This window comes from Athalia rosae, chromosome 7, assembly GCF_917208135.1.
Source record: "Athalia rosae chromosome 7, iyAthRosa1.1, whole genome shotgun sequence".
NCBI classification, from domain to species: domain Eukaryota; kingdom Metazoa; phylum Arthropoda; class Insecta; order Hymenoptera; family Athaliidae; genus Athalia; species Athalia rosae.
In genome coordinates, this window is record NC_064032.1 from 12,804,897 (window position 1) to 12,823,677 (window position 18,781).

At 36.7% G+C, this 18,781-nt stretch overlaps 4 protein-coding genes across 4 annotated transcripts; 1 reads left to right on the forward strand and 3 right to left on the reverse strand.

Annotated features, from left to right (window-relative positions):
• The first annotated feature begins 745 nt into the window (after positions 1-745).
• On the forward strand, positions 746-2,252 carry LOC125501927 (dynein regulatory complex protein 10-like). Its single transcript, XM_048659097.1, has 4 exons — positions 746-1,039; positions 1,111-1,358; positions 1,440-1,686; positions 1,872-2,252. The coding sequence occupies exons 1-4, from the start codon at positions 748-750 to the stop codon at positions 1,937-1,939; spliced, it is 855 nt and encodes a 284-aa protein (XP_048515054.1). The 5' UTR covers positions 746-747; the 3' UTR covers positions 1,940-2,252.
• On the reverse strand, positions 1,785-5,744 carry LOC105688182 (dnaJ homolog subfamily C member 3). The gene is made up of 6 exons (XM_012404289.3): positions 5,558-5,744; positions 5,367-5,477; positions 5,053-5,252; positions 4,655-4,980; positions 4,230-4,573; positions 1,785-4,147 (listed from the first exon to the last, which is right to left on the reverse strand). Exons 1-6 carry the CDS (start codon positions 5,604-5,606, stop codon positions 3,732-3,734), a joined length of 1,446 nt encoding a protein of 481 aa, XP_012259712.1. The 5' UTR covers positions 5,607-5,744; the 3' UTR covers positions 1,785-3,731.
• A 206-nt stretch (positions 5,745-5,950) lies between these two features.
• LOC105687982 (bystin) lies at positions 5,951-8,087 on the reverse strand. Its single transcript, XM_012403970.4, has 3 exons — positions 7,429-8,087; positions 6,418-7,340; positions 5,951-6,284 (listed from the first exon to the last, which is right to left on the reverse strand). The coding sequence occupies exons 1-3, from the start codon at positions 7,570-7,572 to the stop codon at positions 6,047-6,049; spliced, it is 1,305 nt and encodes a 434-aa protein (XP_012259393.2). The 5' UTR covers positions 7,573-8,087; the 3' UTR covers positions 5,951-6,046.
• Positions 8,088-8,634: 547 nt separating this feature from the next.
• On the reverse strand, positions 8,635-18,678 carry LOC105688162 (ATP-dependent RNA helicase bel). The gene is made up of 9 exons (XM_012404258.4): positions 18,259-18,678; positions 17,179-17,260; positions 16,178-16,532; positions 15,829-16,072; positions 15,280-15,746; positions 14,835-15,139; positions 14,324-14,623; positions 13,970-14,248; positions 8,635-13,842 (listed from the first exon to the last, which is right to left on the reverse strand). Exons 1-9 carry the CDS (start codon positions 18,301-18,303, stop codon positions 13,745-13,747), a joined length of 2,175 nt encoding a protein of 724 aa, XP_012259681.2. The 5' UTR covers positions 18,304-18,678; the 3' UTR covers positions 8,635-13,744.
• Between the last annotated feature and the right edge of the window lie 103 nt (positions 18,679-18,781).

Below are 18,781 nucleotides of genomic sequence, written 5' to 3' on the forward strand. Positions count from 1 at the left end.
GAAGCTACTGTAGCCTGTTACGACGAGTAATAAAATTTTCTAATTGCCAGAACGACGAAGCGACAGATACGGCGGTGGAAAGAAAATCATCGGGGAAAAAGGAAACGACCGAGCACAAACGTGTTCTCGTAAAAGAGGTTTCCACGGACGAGCTGCTGACTCCGTCGGACAGTGCCCACGATCATCCGAAAACTAGTAAAAAAATTCAGCTCTCAATGGGCGGAGCGGTGCCCGATGTAATGATCATAGAAATCGAACGTCCTATGATCAATTTATTCGATACCCGTCGAGCTTGAATTTCGTTATTTCTTAGCTCTCGGATAACGACTATCCGACTCCGGCGAATCGAATGAAAATTGAAGAAAAAATCTCCAGCGACATCAACGTTAAAAGTCTGACGATTGATCAGCAGCAATCTTCGGTCTCACTGACCGGTCTGGAAGCGTCAGCGATCGCATGTGTCCTTCGCAAATGCCTCGAATCTCTGAGTATCTTACGCTACGTGATTCCAGCAAAGATTGACGAACGATGGGACGAAAGTTACAAGACTATTTCCCAGATGTACAATGTTCCGGATGAGCCGAAGATGATTTTTAGGGAAGACGCGGGACTTTTGCCGTTGATACCAAGCGTAGCAGCAAAAATGCAGCAGGATAGGTAGTGATTTTTGGCAGTCAAAATAGCGGAATAGCGGGTTGTACCTCCAACAAAAATATACACTTTAAGATTCATTCTGTTCGATTCGTTATGATCAGAACTTACGTGCACGATGTATTGGAAAAAATTTATCGTGAAATCACGCGGGAGGAGTCGTTCGAATCGTTGGAACTTACCGTCAATGAAATAATCAAAACTCAGGAGGGCGAACGTGAGCTTGAAATAAACTGTGAGTTGTGGAACGAGCAGGCAAAACAACTCGGGGAACTGGTAGAATACCATAACTTGGAGTTTGAGGAAACGCGAAAAAAAAAAATCGAAATAGCTCAGGATTTGAATGCCGAAATTGATCGGTCAATATTTCGAAATGGTTCAAAATTGGGTAGGTATTTTAAAAAAAAAAAAAAAAAAAAACTTCCACATCGTACTTCGGTACGAATTTTTGAAATTCAGGATACGTCGAAAGGTGGGAAGGAGCACAGCTTGAAAAGCAAGAATTAAAGCTGTCAGAAAAGGAATCGGAATTACTACGTGCGAAAGCGAACTGCGAAAAGTTAGAGAAGGCGGATCAGATAGTGTCCGGAGAGGTGAAAACTTATCTCGAAGCAAACACCAGAGAAATGGAGGACGAAATTATATCATGGACTAGCCAATACAACGAGGAACTTGAAAGACGGCAGCAAGAGATGAGCGAATTTCGAGTATTTGAATATGAGAAACAAAAAAAATATTTCAATCGCGTAACGTACGCATTTACATTTCTGATATCATAATTACTTCAGGAGCACATCATGGATCAATTATTGGAGTTAAACGAGTTAAAAGCGTTGAAAGACTCGAGGCAAGCTTTCATCGATGAGGTAACAGCTGAAAAGGAACGTTTGATACGCGAAGAAGAATATTGGAAAGGAATTCATCGAGCTGCAACAATAATTCAATGTCAATGGCGGGGCTACATGGTTCGTAAGCAAATTGGTCCATTCAAGGGCCTCTGGCTGAGACTCAAGAGGCGTAAACGGGGAGAAGGTTCCGGAAATAGAAAGAAGAAGAATAAGAGTACAAAAAAAAAAAAAGGATAAGTGACATTAATGATTGAAATAGGATAGATAAAATATGTAACACTTTTCTAGTAATATAAATTATTCAATCATATATTCAAACAAACTTATAATTGATACATTATTAATATGTACAAGAAATTCTGATATACTCACTCGCACGCAAACATATTGTTACAATCCGTGATGTTTTATATCAAACCAGTATCACAACGGCAAACTGACGAGCTGACAGAATCGAAGTAATACTGCCTGCCGTCGAAGTAGACCATGCAAATTAGACAGGGGAAATATTAAACTGATTCAACCATTGTAACAATATACTGTAACACACACGTACGTACATTCGTATGCCAATTTCTCCGGGTGAGGGGCGATTTATGTATTATGTATATCTATGTGTATATATAACTCATGAAGCTTCGAGTAAATTATCTAAATACGGGGACGTATGTATAATATATACATATATCCTATTATTCTCGCCACAAAATGAAGAGAATTGGAAATGATGAAAAAAAAAAAATTATAAAAACACGAATGGCACCCATCCCATCTCTCGACCTCTTACATTTGTATGATTCATATTGTGATGGATTGGGAAAAGATGAAAAAATAAATAAAAAAAGACCATTCTATCCAAAGACAGGGCCACTGTGTATCGATGATATTCTATTTTGATATTTTTAAATAAGATCGGCGCGCTGTGTGGAGACTTGCAAGGGCAAAGAAAGAGTAATTGGAATTTTATATTTAAACTATCAACGTCTTTTGGACCCACAAAGTCCAGCACTCTAGACACCCTAGACATGACTTTCATTAGTATAATGTAGATTTTCGAAAATTGCACCAATATGAACACTAGACGTTTGAAGATTCTTTTTGTTCTCTCTAAACACCTGTGGCAGGTGATTCAGTTTTACTTCTTGTGCAATTCTTTTTTTTATATTTTCCTATAAAATTGTATAAAACAAAAAATTATTCGCGAAAATGATAGCAGCCACACTATTTTTTGGTGGGAGGTCGAAATGTGATATTTGTATTATTTGAAGTATAGAAGTCAAAATTGTTTATCTACTTTTCTGGCAACAGGTACTACGATAACTAATCTTGATTCAACTTCAAGCTTATAATTTTATCATTCACTTAGAATCGTCAAGCACAAAGTCTGGGTAAAGAGTAATGGATACCTCGACGAGGGTTAGGAAGTTCTTTCCAATGGTCGTATCTATCGATTGTCAGATCAAACTTTTTGAATACCATCTCATTTTTACTGAGTTGTGAAAAAGAAGATTGATATTGGTCGAAGTAGAATGTCTGTACCGTTTGTTATTTCACCCAAAGTAACAGATGATAACATTAGGCCCTGAGGACCACAACTGATATAATATTATGCCACGGAGTGAGGTGATGAGCTCATGATATGCAAGAAGATTATTGTGGACATAAGAATATCTGGTAAAAATATTTACTTTGTGAAAATAGTTGGCGATTCGACGTTCTCGAATAATCTTGGAGAGCTAAAGTAATTAAGACATAGATTACAGGGTACCCAAAAAAACAAAAATCTAGAACCACAGAGAAACAAAACATGATTGGCATTATTTGGACCACTCCGCATGGCAACGAGCTCACGAGCCCTTGTATACATATAATAAATCCTTAATATTGTAGCAAAATTTAAAATAGTTCAGTAATAACGTTCAAAGCTGTGTTTGATATGGTTGATATAAATTTTTGATTGTTTAAAACGGACGAGGGAAAAACTCTACGTGAAAATCAAAAACTATTTTAGAAAATCTTTGGTATCCAGTACTCTTTAAAGTTTGAACCCACCATTTTGACATTAGAATAGACCTCTGCGATCCCACTTAACTCGTGGCTATCCAATCGGCAATCAAAATAAGCCGGGTATTTGAGAAGCACTTTACTTTTTCTAGTAGCAAAGGTACGATGTGTTCGATTATCATAGGGATTAGAAGATGTTTTACAAAACCAGCAACTTCAATTTAGTCCCTAGTTGAAGTGGAACTTAAATTGGAAGGGTGAACCATGGAAGTGGTGGAATTCTTGGAACGGATTGAATCCTTGATGTTTCCCGGATTCTGGATCCAATGGATCTTCTCCCTGATCAAATTTCGCACGTTTTTGGGGGTCGGTCAATACTTCCTTGGCAGCGGCGATATCTATGAACTTCTTTTCAGCGCGTTTCTTCTCTTCACCTTCTTGAAAATTGTCAGGATGCCATTTTTGTGCTGCTTTTCGATAGGCTTTCACTATTTCTTTTTTAGAAGCAGTTCTGGGAACTGAAAGTATCTTGTAGTAGTCTCTAGATTCAGACTGTTTTTGAAGTCTCTGCGCTTTCTGAAGACCGTCCTTTGCTCTTTGGAAATTCGCATCGATCTCTAGAGCTTCTTTGAAGTCTCGTATCGCTGTTGGACATACGAAATGAATAAATTTTTACGTATCTGTTCAACGTGAAGTAATCAAAAGTTTACTATTCTTGCAACTTACCGTCATCATACTGTTCAGCAGCAATATAGGCGTCTGCTCTATAGCAGAATAAACTTGGATCACGCTGAATATTGAGGGCATCGCCACAACTTGCAATAGCATGAGATGAATCTCCATTTCCAAGATAACAACGACAAAGTAGTTGTGTAGCCAAAAAACGAACGTTTTGATTGTTTGGCTCGTTTTTAAGTACACGATTACTAGCCTCTACACAACCATCGTAGTCTTTTGATTCGGCTGATGCATCAGCATCTGCTAAGAACTTAGCAATCTTCTTAACTTTCTTGTAATGCGGAAAGCATTCTTTGTGCTCAGGGTCTAACCTCAAACACTCTCGAATTTCTCTAAGGTGCAATATAGTCTGATTAGCATATGTCGACTCAACGGAAATATAACAAAGAAATCAAATATCAAATAAAACTCACTTGAGAGACTCTTCCACTTGACCTAAGCGATACAGCAGCGAAGAGAGCTTGTAATATCCCTGAGTATTATCAGCAAGAAGTTTTGTGGTTGAGCGTATGTCAGATATAGCACTCATATGGTCCCCCAATGCTGCATGACTCTCAGCTCTCCATTCCCTGAGATGAGGTGCCCAAGGACATACTTCCACTATTCGATTTATCAAATGTACAACAGATGCATATTCGCCTCTCTGCATCAACATTTCAGCCATTTCTATATCCTCCCTGACTGGGGCTATTCTATACAAGGCGTTCAAAGCGTCTTCATTGGATGGGTCAAAAGCCAGCTAAAAAAATCAAAATTTAATCAGATGAATTCACATTTGAATTTCTTTGAGAGTAAATTGAAATACACATACCACATTGTGAAAGTCAATTTCAGCTTGGTCTAGATCTGCTTGTTTTAATAATACACTGCCACGCTGTAATCTGGCTGCATGAAAGTCTGGTTTCAGTTCCAAAACCTTGTCCAAATCTAGTAGGGCAAACTTAGCCTTGCCTAGAGCTAAATACACCGTTCCTCTTTTGTAATAGGTCAGGTAATTGTTTGGGTCACCCTCTGTTTTGATGAAGAAAAATGAGTTTCAACAGTTATTACATAACGTGATAATATACTTGTCAAAGGGATAGAAGAAGAGAATTCTTCAAAAGTTTAAATGATTAATTAGCTCACCAACAGCTGCATGGTAGTGGGACAGTGCATCCTGTAATTGACCTCTGGCTAAAAATTCTCTTCCTAGTTCTAAATGCCTGTCAATTTCCGCCTGTGAAACGCTGAGGGCAGCTACAAGGGATTTAATTCATGTTCAAAGTATGGATTGTGAAATTACGGTGTAAAATAAAAAGAAGGTTAGAATAACTCACCATCTAAAGACAGCTCTAAAATAACGAGAAATAACCAATACTGGAACATGACTGAAACTTTTTTTAATTTCTCGTCCCCTTCAGCTCGGTACCTTGACAACTGTGTCCGTAAAACGCATACTTATCTTGCCGCTATCACAAAGCGACCAGCCCACGGACATAGGACCAGCCACACCGCCATTGCGATCGTGGTCTATCCTGATTGGTCCAACTCATTGAATTTGTTTTATAGAAAAGAAGACCACGTTGAAAACAACACCTGTCAGTACGTCCGAGAACTAAACACGGTCTTTGGACTGCTTATCATTTCGAATTTGACTATTCAGCTTCATAACTCTAATTTTTAATTTGTAAAAATAAACTATGACGTTTGACATGCGATCACTTATTATATAATTTACAATTACATATATTTGAGAATAAATTTGTTACAAGAGATATCCATATATATTGAGAAAGATTTGCGCAAATCCGTATATCTCTAAATCATCATTTCGTATCTGTTATCATCTGTTCAACTGCGGGCTCTGTAACTTCTATATCTCTGCACTTAGCATGTTGTAACTCTCTTCTTACTTCCGGTGTGATCGTGTGGTGGGATTGCTTTTTCAGCAATGCTAGGAGTGCTTCTTTTTGCTCTGAACTGATGTCGCTTTTGTAGCGCTGGGCAAAAGTTAGAAGAGCCTGGTGCCAGAGAACAGGTAGTTCTCTCGTGTCTGTACTGAACCTGAAATTTTATGTCACACTTATCCCGATGCACTAATATAATCATGGTCATTCACTGAAGAGCTATTCCTTCCAAAGGTATAATGAAAAATTATTGGCTTAGAAAAATATAAGTAATCCTGCAAATAACTCACCTCAGGAAATGAAATACAACAGCATCGACGACACGATAGGGAAGAGCATATTTTTTGTCCAAGAATACCCTTAAAAATATACTACTGGCTCCGGTATAATCCATTTCCGCTATTTTCAGAATAGCTGCCGATGAGTGCAAAATGGGTATTGAGTTTTTGGCAACAACTGAGCCAATTATGGTGGCTTCCCTCAACGTGCAAGTACCAGAATCCAAAAGAGGCAAGAGTATCCCTTTCATGAAACCACCAGGCTTGAATAAAGCTTTTCTCAATGCCTGATAGAGATGGAAGTTGAGTCTCTTGTACTCAACAAGATCGTCTCTTACTCGAGGAAGAAGAACAAGATTAAAAAACCTTTGGGCCATTTTCTCCTTTAGATTTGATGCAAAAATTCGAGTTGCTTGATACATTGCAGCAGCTGACCATTTGGGCGGATCTGTTATGTATAATATTTGCTCCCAATTCCTCAAATTAGGTACAATCTTGAAAGCTTTTGGTAACTTTCCACTCCGATATTTAGCTAGAACATCTCTAACTCCTTCGAACATTTGACGAACTCTTGGATCTAATTCCTGCATCTGAAGGGAGCCAGCATCAGAAAATTGTGTTTGGATTTCAGTCTTTTTCTCTGTCAATTTTTCCATTATTATATCCGCTAACGTCCGCATCGGAGCCTTATCTCTGTTCATAAACATTTCCAAAGCTCGTTCATCTTCTTCATTTATTTCTACATTCTCGAAGTAATCATTCCCAAGCTCTTCATCGCTAGATTCCTGGGCATCGACGTCACTGTCGTTACCAAGTTTGGTGACAGGCTTCTTCAGGGATTTTGATGGCCTTTCTAAGTCATTCTCCTCTTCTATCTCCAGTTGTTGACGTCTAGCTTGTGCCAAAATTTTTTGTGAAAGATCAGCATCCACAAACTGAAAGTTAATTCTTAGCTCAACGACAATTGTATCAGAAGCCTGTTATAATTATTATCAATTCGTTAAAAGTATTCCAAGTTGTTACCATTTCATCTTCATCTTTTCTGTTTCTAATCTTCCGTCTGTTCTTCGATTTCACTATTTTTTCGCCCTCAATCTGCTCTGCTAAGCCGACATTCGATTGCCCTGCATCACGTTTTGAGATCTTGATTTTTTTAGCCTTCCCCATTGTTCAAATGCTCCGTTTTACTTCAAAGATGTTTTAGGCACGTGTATTTACACCACATTTATAATCGATGATTTGAGGTTACACTACGCGTTGAATTAAGACAGCGCGCAGACGTTCAGCGTCAAATGTAGTCACGTGGTATTATTTCGACAGAAGCTCCATCGAGATAATTTGTATTTTAGAAAAGAAGCTAAGCTTGGCACAAAAAAAAAATAAATTAGTAAGACACATTCTAACCACAAGGCACATTTACTAGTATTTAATTGCTGTAAAACTCAACTTTTTGAGGCTGCGACGCTGCACTTTGAAGCTACAATTAATTTCAATCAATTTATCTCTCAATTTTCCCTAACCTGGGGGGTTACATGCAAACGTCATTTACGTGTGTAGCCACACACGTCAAAATGAACGAGAAAAACCATCACAGTACGAACAAATACGACCCAACTTCACCATCCCAGATTTGTTCCCAAATTTTTCCAAATTATTCTGCATTTTTCCCGATATTTTAATTAATTATTTAATTGGACGCCATCTTCCCCGCCGAAAAAGTGACCACTAGCGCCGAGAAGCGTAAGACTGGCTCGCGGAACTCGCGTGAACTAAAATTCCAAGTTTCTTGCCCCTTGACTCGACGAGACCCGCATTACACAGAAGACTGGAATTTTAGTTCGAGCGAGTTCCGCTCCTTGGCGCTAGTTGTCACTTTTTCGGCGGGGAAGATGGCGTCCAATTGAATAATTAATTAAAATATCGGAAATAAATCGCGTAAAAAAGAAAATAATTAGGAAAAATCTGGGATGGTGAAGCTGGGTCGTATTTGTTGGCGCTCTGATAGTCTCTCTCGATCACCATGACGTATCATGAAATTGCAACTGGATCAACATCACCTGTGCAGTGGTATTTCACACTTGCTCATTTTCACAGCGGCAAATTCGAACGATCGTAGCTGAAGATGATGCTCCAGAATCTTCAGTCAACGCTCCAGTCGATCCGTAATTGTTGAAAGGTTTTACGAGTAAACTGGAGATAAGAATAACTTTTTAGTTGTGTAATGCATGATTTGTTCATCATTTTTTCAAATCTTTATTGTATCATGTACTTTTAATTAATATTCTGTCACTCCTCACATAGGTAATAACTCACATAATACTACAAACAAACAATGTTTGATCTCATCATCATCATCATCATCAAATCTTGAACATAGGTATGCCATAATAATATTCATACTGAGTTATAATAGTTTTTTCTTCGGAAGTCACGTTTGTTTGTTTTTTCATTTCTATACCCGTTAGTATTATTCCTCATCGGGATAGGGGTGCTCACGTAATGTAAATGCAAAGAAAAACCAAGTTTTTACGTATGCTGTACTTCAGGTATCTTAGGTATAGGATATTATATTCATTTTATCGTTATTATATTCAATACCAGCACAAATGGTACAGCAACTTTTCAACTCTTTTTCAAGATTTCTCATCACAATTAATTTAACTAAGATATTGTGTAAAGTTGAGTGATTACTTATTGGGTTTTTTTTTGTGGTCTTTTTAATTCTGATCGAATGGTAGATTCGTCGGTGCATCAGTATATCATTTCATTATACCGTTGAGAAATTTTATCGGTATCATCACAAATTAGGGATAGATATTGCGATGGTCATGCTTTGTTCGAAATGAAAATAAAACAAACTATTTCTACGACAGTGTTCAATTAAAACTCCAAGACCGATCGAACAATACACTTTTGCTCTCCTCTAACATTGAGAAAAAACAAGTACGCTAATCTCAATCAATCACATATGCTTGTTTTTACTTCCATAAAGAACAACGCCTTTTCCATGCAATCAGGTGTTACATTCTCTCGACAGATATTTTCGACATCCCGTCCAATATAAATTCTTTAACTTTTCGCTATTGATTTATTTATATACTCATTCAGTTTATATTATATTTTTTTTGTTCATAAATTAATGTGTGTACACTATGAATGGTTTTATCACGTACTTATTTCTTGAATGACATTTTTCAGCGATAAATGGTACGTTTTTTTGTTTCGATTAATAAGACTGGAATTTAGTATGCGTATGACATGTTTCTTTTACATATAATATTTATTATATTATATATATCAATACATATATACATATATATAGGAATATGTATATATATATTTAGTATAATCGTTTGTAATTATCTATTCTCTTAGAAATGATTGCAGTCACAGTCAACATCGTCCATGCATGTTTTGTTTCTCTTTTTTAATTTTACATGTATATTGTTTTATTTTATATTATTTATACGTGTGAAAATTATTATCCATAGCCCTTTCTGCACCTACGGCGGCTCTTCTTTTCTTTCGTTTTCTTATCATTTTGACTTTATTTTATTTTATTACATTACATTTTAATTTAATCTTGTATACACGGTTTCTCAAAGGCTGCTCGTCCGATAAAGCTTAAGGGGACTAAACACAACATAAAAAGGTACATTTGTCAGAAGTTACAAAAAAAAAGTTAACGTTCATCGAATAAGAAAGAAAAAAATCAATAAGATGATAATAAATACTAAATAGAATCAATAAATAGGATGGTTTTAATTAATTATTTCTCTCCCATTTTTCTTCATTTTTTTTCTCACCTAGTCACCTAAATATTCTTAACATTTAAACTCATATTGTATTATTTAATATAATTTAATTCACACGGAGGGGGGGTTATTATTATTATTACCTATTTGTTGTGAAACATTGATGATAATAGATTGGTTGATAGTGGCTCAGTTCACACTTCATTAGTCCCTCCATATAGAGCCACACAACATAATATGGTTTTATTTCATTTATTCATTTCATTTTTGTTTGTAGTTGTCAATTTTTATGTGTTATTAGCGAAAACAGACTGTGTATCTAAAAATTATTTAAAATTGTTCATCAACTTTTAGTTTCAAATGTTAAATAAATATTGCAGTTTGGAAAAATATTGTGTGACACCTTACGGTATTGAATCGTTCGACTGCGCTGCAGTAAACTTATTTTTTATTCCAATTGAAATTATGTTTGGGAAAAAGTAATGAAAGCCAATCTAATACTGTAAAATAGAAATATAACTACATTATACGGATAAGCAAGCTAATTGTGGTAGATTTGGATTGAAATAGAAAAAAAAAACTACCATGATTGATATTGACATTTTTCATGTGGCAAGGCCTTGAGCTATAATAATACAAGCAATATATTGATATTTGAAGATTGAATTTTTAGAATAATCGTTTTAAAAATTTGGTGATTGGAAACCGTTTTTTGTTTTTATCGTTTTTCTAATTCCGTTTTGCCACAAAGCGATTAGAAGTCCAAAGCAATGTTATTATCATTAGATTTCTCTGGTTTTGTATTTTTCATGGTAGTAAGATTATTTTGAAATAATTATGGTTCTCTCGGAGAAGAGGCATTCATTCACACATTGGTCCATATTATGGTCTCACACTGCATACAATGATATCCTCTCACGCACGCAATTGCACTATCTAATTATAATATGTATGTGGTAATTGTAATTGTTATGTATATCAGTAGAGACAAAAGGTTGCAAGAAATTACTATAATCAGTTGGGGGGTTTGTCACGCAAAACGAATTTGTACTTATTTTTTCCCACGCATTTTAAGATTTGTTTTCATTCATTTAGTTTCCTTTTTTTTTCATTTTACGAAGCGCAGAAAAGATAGTCGACTTTCTTTCTAGTATATCATAAAGCCCTACCAGTATAGTTAATGATAATAATAACATATATTATCAATGCGCATTTTTGTTTTTTCAATTTTTATTTCTTTTACTTTTATTTTCATTCTCTTTTCCTTGTTTATTTAAGTAGAAACAATGCCCTAAAATATACGGTTTTAGGACCGCAAGAGCGTTCAGCCCTCCCCGATCGGACAACAGCCAAATTGTTGATTACTTATGAATTTTTTTAACGACTTTAATATCTGATATTATCTGACATTCAATATCGATAAATTCATTTATTCAATTCACATTGATAGTGTATTATATTCCTCGTTAATCGTTCATCGACATTATCATCACCTTCATCGTCATCACCTATTTATCATTTCGCATGAAAATTGAATGTCCCAAAGATCGTTCGATATCACAGTCGTTTTTTTTTCTTTATGTGTAAGGTTGTTTTTTTTTGTTTAAATTGTAATGTATTTATGCAAATTAATTAATATTGTTTAGTGATTATTGTATGATAATATAATATAATATAATATATATAACATGTATATACAAATACAGATACATACACACATACTTTTTTTTTAACAGTATATGAGCGCTTGTACCATATATTTTGTATACAGCGTAGCATACTGATAAATACAGTTATAAAATATTATATATATATGTATGCATATGAATCCGCCTAGTTTTGCTCATAGAGCTCAGGGCATGTAATTCAAATAATGTACCTATAACGGGACTCATGATCGGCAACCTAACATTATACCATTTATGTTATTATTATTATTATTATTAATATTAGTATTATAATTATTTTGTTTTTCACTTTATTAACCCGTCTGTAACTGCAACCGTGTTATTTTATTTTAGTTTTGTTTCGCCTTCATTTTGGAACTCGAATTTCTGTCAATCATACCACGCGTATTCTGTCGTAGCCATTTATTTTTCTTTTTGTTCATTGCATATGCATTTTACTTCAATATTTCTTTTCCTTATTTTTTAATTAGGTGTTATATCCGCAGTCAAGGCCATTTTTACGCAGGACGTCATGTTTACATTTAGAAAATAGCGTTCCGATGATGAAAAATGCCACAAAGAGTCTTGAATACATCAAACCTCCTGTTATAATAACTTATTATTTGAAATTGCTAAACACTATGTATAAACAAAACAAAAATTGACGAATAAAAAAAGGAGCAAATAATTTACTTTTAATTTTGTTTTTGATAGTTGTTCATCAGTGTAAAAAAGTTTTCAAGATGCGCATATTATATTATAGTATATCTTATATTCATCACTGGGGGGTGCCCAGGCGCACCTATTACCACTTTCATTTCTTTCTTTCTTTTTCTTTTTAAATATTACAAAATTTTTATATATACATACACATATCTATATATTTGCGGCAAGAACACAACAAAGGTTTTTCTTTTTCATATTTCTAAAAATATTTCAAGACGTTTTTCCAGCTCACTAATTATCCTTCAATCTTGAAATAAATTTATTAATGGCCCATAGAATAACGCGTTGTTCACTTTCTTTGTTTTTCTTCTATTCATCGTTCATCTTACACCGTGCCACTTGTGTGTAGCGTTGTCTTTTGGGGACGGCAAAACAACAAAATACCATTCGTCCTTTCACTAATAAATTCAATGAAAATAATTATAGAACTTACTTACTTTTTTATTTCTGTTTTTTTTTCTTTTATTTTTTGTTTGTATGTATTAGTAATGTTATACGCAATTTGAATAATGTGCAAAAGATACGTCAAAGTCATCATGTTCAATTAACGGTTTTTGTTGTTATTATTACAATTTTTGTTTTCTCAATTTTTTTAACGCGTCTATTGCACATTTTTCGAATCATGCGAAAAATTTAATTTACTAAACCTCAACGAGCCCCGTAGCCCCGATAGGAGTCCTAAAATTTTCGCTAAGGTTTCACCTACATCGTTATTGTGGAATAGTAATAACGATTATTTTTTAATCATTTTTTTTTAATAATAATAATAATGATTATTCTACTTGTGTCCATCGACGATCGTCACCGCAGAGTCTGAGATATACTGGCAGATTTTTTTAGCTAAGGAGCACATCATGAAATTCAATTTTGAAATTTAAAAAGTGACAATCTCAAGTCTCAAGGTTTTCGTTCAGCAATCAATTTGTTTCAATCAATTCCACTAGTTCTTTTCATCCTGTTCTCGGTTTTGTTCTTTTTTCTAATGCTCGATATGGTTTTTTATATCTCATAATTTAACCGCAGTGTATCATCGCATGTGGGGATCTGTGTGTATGTGTGTAATGTGGGTGTATTGAGATTAGGTTTAGAGCGGAGTGCACAGAGAGTGAATCAATGTCTGTGTTACACATAATCGAATTTGTGTTTAATAATTGTATTAATGGTGGTGGTAGAGGTGATCATTGTCTTCATTTACTTGCCGACCCACCAATCTGTTCCACCAGTACCATTGTTTGATGAGGTGTTGTACGATGAACTGGCGTAGCTGCCTCCATATCCTCCATAACCTCCTGGAATATGGAATCAAATATAATAGAAAGGAAAAAACAGTAAATAAAAAATCGAGTGAATAATAGTTTCCACAAGTAAACAATATTCTGTTGGCTTGGGTCTGTTAATTGAGAAAGAGGAGCTTACCTCCGTAGTTTCCTGGCCTACCCGATCCGTTGTTTCTTGCGGATCCTGCACCAGGTTGTTGACGATAATCTCGAGCTCCGAATCCACTACTGAAACGACCACCTCCGCCACTCTTTGTACTGCCTGGTCTTCGTGCTCCACTTCCACCTCCGGAGTGTCTGACTTCGGTGGACATATTTTCCAACCACGGAGGAAGTTCCTGATTAGCCTCTATCAAGAGTTGAACGAGATCTCGTACTAAATTATGGTTTTTGCTATTGAAAAACGATGTCGCTAGACCTGTAAATAAATGAAAAAGAAAATTAGTTCAGACTCAAAAGTGCATGGTTCTCGAGTGAGATTAATTGCACTGACCTAAATTCCCCATACGTCCTGTACGCCCGATACGATGTACATATTCTTCAACATCACCGGGCAAATCGAAATTTATGACGTGTTTGACGTGCGGGATATCAAGACCTCGAGCAGCCACTGCTGTGGCAACTAGAATAGGTGCTACACCGCCACGGAAACGACGTAATGCATCTTCACGTTCGCGTTGGGTCCTGTCACCGTGAATACTAGTTACAGGATAACCTTCTTGGTGTAAATATTCTTCCAACGCGTCCGCACCTTTTTTTGTCTCAACAAACACCAAGGTCAGGGACTCCGCAGCTGTTGTGAAAAGAAACGTTAAATTAACACAGATTCCCTGAAATCCATTCAACCATTTGAGATAGAGATGATAATGAAACAAAAAGAAAATGCAACGTTCCATTCGTATCAACATTCGTACATTGCATGAAGCATTGCGATGCTGGAAAGGGATATAAGTTTGGTAATCAAACAAAATGATTGACTGAATAAAAAAATTGAGAATACTCACAAGGTTCACTGAGATTGCTCGTTTGTAATAGATCAAGAAGATAAGATCGTTTCTCATCTTCTCCAACCCAGACAATCTTCTGAGTAATATTTTCAGAGGTAGATCCGACTCTGCCGACAGCCAAGAAAATATAATTATCCAGAAAGTCGCGAGCAAGCATCTGAATCTCTTTGGGAAATGTGGCGGAGAACATGAGAGTTTGTCTTTCCCCTGTTGGAGGCATCGTATCTTGTTGTACGATGCGGCGAATCTGCGGTTCGAAACCCATGTCAAGCATACGATCTGCTTCATCCAGTACCAAGTACCTGTAATTATAATTCACAAAAAAAGAAAAAAAAATGAAAAAAAAATACGAATGCATGAATAAGTGCGTAAATAAAACAGCCTCGAGTTTGCGACACAGTAGAAAAGTATGATATCATAAAAGGTATGAGAATCAACCAACCGGCAATTGTGAAGTCCAATTTTTCCTCGAGTGAGCATATCTGCAAGACGACCCGGAGTGGCGACGAGTAAATGACACCCACGATCGAGCTCGCGCAATTGTTCGGTAACATTAGCACCGCCATATACAACGGCTGGGCGCATTCGTGACCTATAAGCGAACTTGCGGGCTTCGTCGTATATCTGTGTGGCCAACTCTCTAGTGGGAGCTAAGACCAAACCCAATGGGTATTGTTTACGCCGTCCATAACTTTGGGCTGGTGGTGGTCGGGGACCACACTCATAAATCTGATTAAGAATTGGCACTAAGAAGGCCGCGGTTTTTCCAGAACCGGTTTGAGCGCAAGCCATTAAATCGCGACGCCCAATTATGATAGGAATTGCATACTTCTGTACTGGAGTCGGTTGATCGTAACCAGCCAAAGCGATGCTATTCTTTATAATCTCGGTCAGCTGCACCTCGTCAAACTAAAATAAAAACGAATTTCGTTTAGCGCTCAGTTATTGGCACTCGATACATCAAGGCATTGATCGGAATAATTGTACATACGCATGTGATGTGTGGAGGTATATTGTCACCAGTGGCCTCAACGGGAATATCCTCGTATTTGCTGAAGTTGATCCCAGTATTTCCTGTTCCAAACAACTCCTCCTCCATTCTTTCATCCCTTGATGTCGGGATCGTCCAATCCACTTCGCCTCTTCCACCTCGGCCTCCTCTGCTATCCCTTGCACCACCGCCGCTGCCATTCTCGCCATCCTTCCATCTTCCACTATTGCCGGTGCCACCCGATCTGAAATGGATTGTTCAAATTTGAAGATCGCTTTCGAAATTTGTGGATGTGATGTTTCGAAGATAATCTGATTTTAGTAAATCGATGTTATTTGCAAAAACAAACCTGTTGTCATTTTTGGATTCTTGCCAGCGGTCATTTCTAGGCTGCTGTTCCTGCCAGCGATCATTACCAGGTTCCCTGTTGTCATTATTTGAGTAGCGCTGCTCTCGTCCACCGCTACTACCATTTTCATTACGGCGGTTACGTCCACCAAAGTTACCAAAGTCAATATCACGACCCCCACGAGAATCCCTGTATCCAGAGCCGCCGTCGCGACCACCACCACCACCACCACCTCCTCCTCCTCCTCCTCCTCCTCTACCACGTTCACGATCTCTATCACCTCCCCTATCTCTGTCACTGGGTTGTCTTGAATTGACGGATGGTGAATTCTGATCACCACCTGATGGCGCAGATCCTAGAAATAATTTTACCTCTAGTCTCAGAAACAAATATTTTCACCATACACAAAAAAAAAACTGGATTTGATATTACAAATCAAGAGCAATGCAGAAAATACAGTTTTTTTGATGACTGTCAAGCCACTTGTATAAACTGCTGTTACTTATACAGTTATTAAAAATATAAATGAAACTCTATGATTTAGATTTGGTGTTGATTTACTTGTTTATTCAGCTTGACACAATATACACTTGATTTTCAACACTAATTCGCATTACGTTAACAAAAACTAAAACTGCTGTTATGCTCTTTTTTAGCTGCAAAAAACTAACAGCTAATCAAATCAAATATCCATTAGTAAGGTGCTTCCTTAATTAAAATTGCAGTGATCAAACTAGCACTCCAAAATGGTAGTTCTCCTTTAAATTGTGCAACAAAGTCATTTAGAATGAATGCCATTTTTCTATAATGCGACCATATGTATGACCTCATTTGTCTTGAAAACTATACATTGCGCAATATCACTAGCGCTGACTCATGGTCAAGACAAAAATAATGTTTTCTAAAGGATTATAATTACAAAAATTTGATAAGTCAAAACATTAGTGCTTTTACAACCAATGTTAGCATAAGTTGAGCTACAGGAATGTCGATATACTGACCTCCGGACTTATTACGGAGATGCGGTGGTACGTAGCGAGCCCCACTTGGTTGGCGGGAGCCCTGCAAGTCCAGACCAGCAAACTGCAAGAAATTAAAGAAAAATTTATAAATCTTTTAAGCAACTTACAATTTGAATGATTCCACTAAATCTCTAAGATGACTCTGCACGTGCTGAACTGTAAGGGACGATTCCATGAATGAATGATTGTTTCGATGGACAGAGATATGAAGTATGATAAACTTTGTTCTGAGAGTGGGAAAAGTGAGGAACTTGTCATCGTCTAATAGAGTAGTCTCACACATCATCGTAACATTCACACACGTATATATAGATACAGCATGTAAATTTATAGCTGATCTTGAATTTCAATCACTGGTGTGTAAAATTTTCTGTTTGTGGAAGAAGTCAGGAATTGCAATTGGGGTGAGAATAAAGAATATAGGAAGACGTTGATCAAAGAATTCAACCACAGTGTGATTGGATTCGAGAACAAATCAGATACTCTTAAATTATTGTCGTGGCAAATTAATGAAAAGTGTTACAAGTATATTAATAATGTGAAGTAATTTTTGATTTCGAATTTAATAAAGGACACAGGCAATTTTTTTGGGATTATTTTCCTGTAGTGAATGACAATGAAGGGGTAGGAATTTGAGGACTTTTTCTGGCATATTCGATCGACCTGCGAAAATCTGACCTATGACGGCATTAAATTCTGAGAAACGGTATCATTTTGTTGAATGCAACAAGCGTGGAAAAAGCTATGCCGTTCTAGGAATCTTTGGCCGCCATTACCCAGTAGGATGTCATGTAATTTTTGCAGAAAATTATGAGTCTATTTAATCGAACCGTCAAGTAACACAATGATTTGTAAAAGTACCAAAATTTTAGGGATGAATCGAAAAAGAAATTCTATATTTGAGTAATTTAATATCCATTTATAATCTGTAACGTTATTATAAAAACAGCGGCTGAAAATTTCAGCATGGCTAATAGTCGTGCGCGTGTTTCAAGCTATACAGCAGGGGGATCCTGAACGGAATGTGACAAATAGTTAAGCATATCATTTTATAATTACCTGCTGCTCTAGACCTGATCCATTTTGGTTGGCTGCATTACTCATATTACTCCGGCGCGATACGTAGGTTGCGTAGCTCTCTCGTATAGACTCGTCTCAATCTATCAAAAACAATTTTCTCGCTCAAAAGATACTCCAGCCAAGTTACACTGGCCGCCTGCCCTGACACAAAGGCCTGACTCCGCTTGACGTCGGAGCAAAAAAAAAATGTATATGTATATGGCTGCCGCTGCGGCGATCCGCAAAATGGCCACACCGGTGTTTCCGCTACACAAAAACTGTCAACGAATTTAAGGCGCTAAATTATTATACCAAAAATCTTATCCTCTTTTCACTTTGCATGCACAACCTCAATGGTCTTTTTAATCGCACACTGGGATTTTATCAATCGCTCCGCAATCGCGTGGCTAAAATATTTCAACGTACGAGCACGCAAACAACTGCTTATGGGTAAATTCCCAAACGCCACTGGCGACACCTTACTACTAAATTTTAGGCGCCATCCCCAAAAAGTGACGAATAT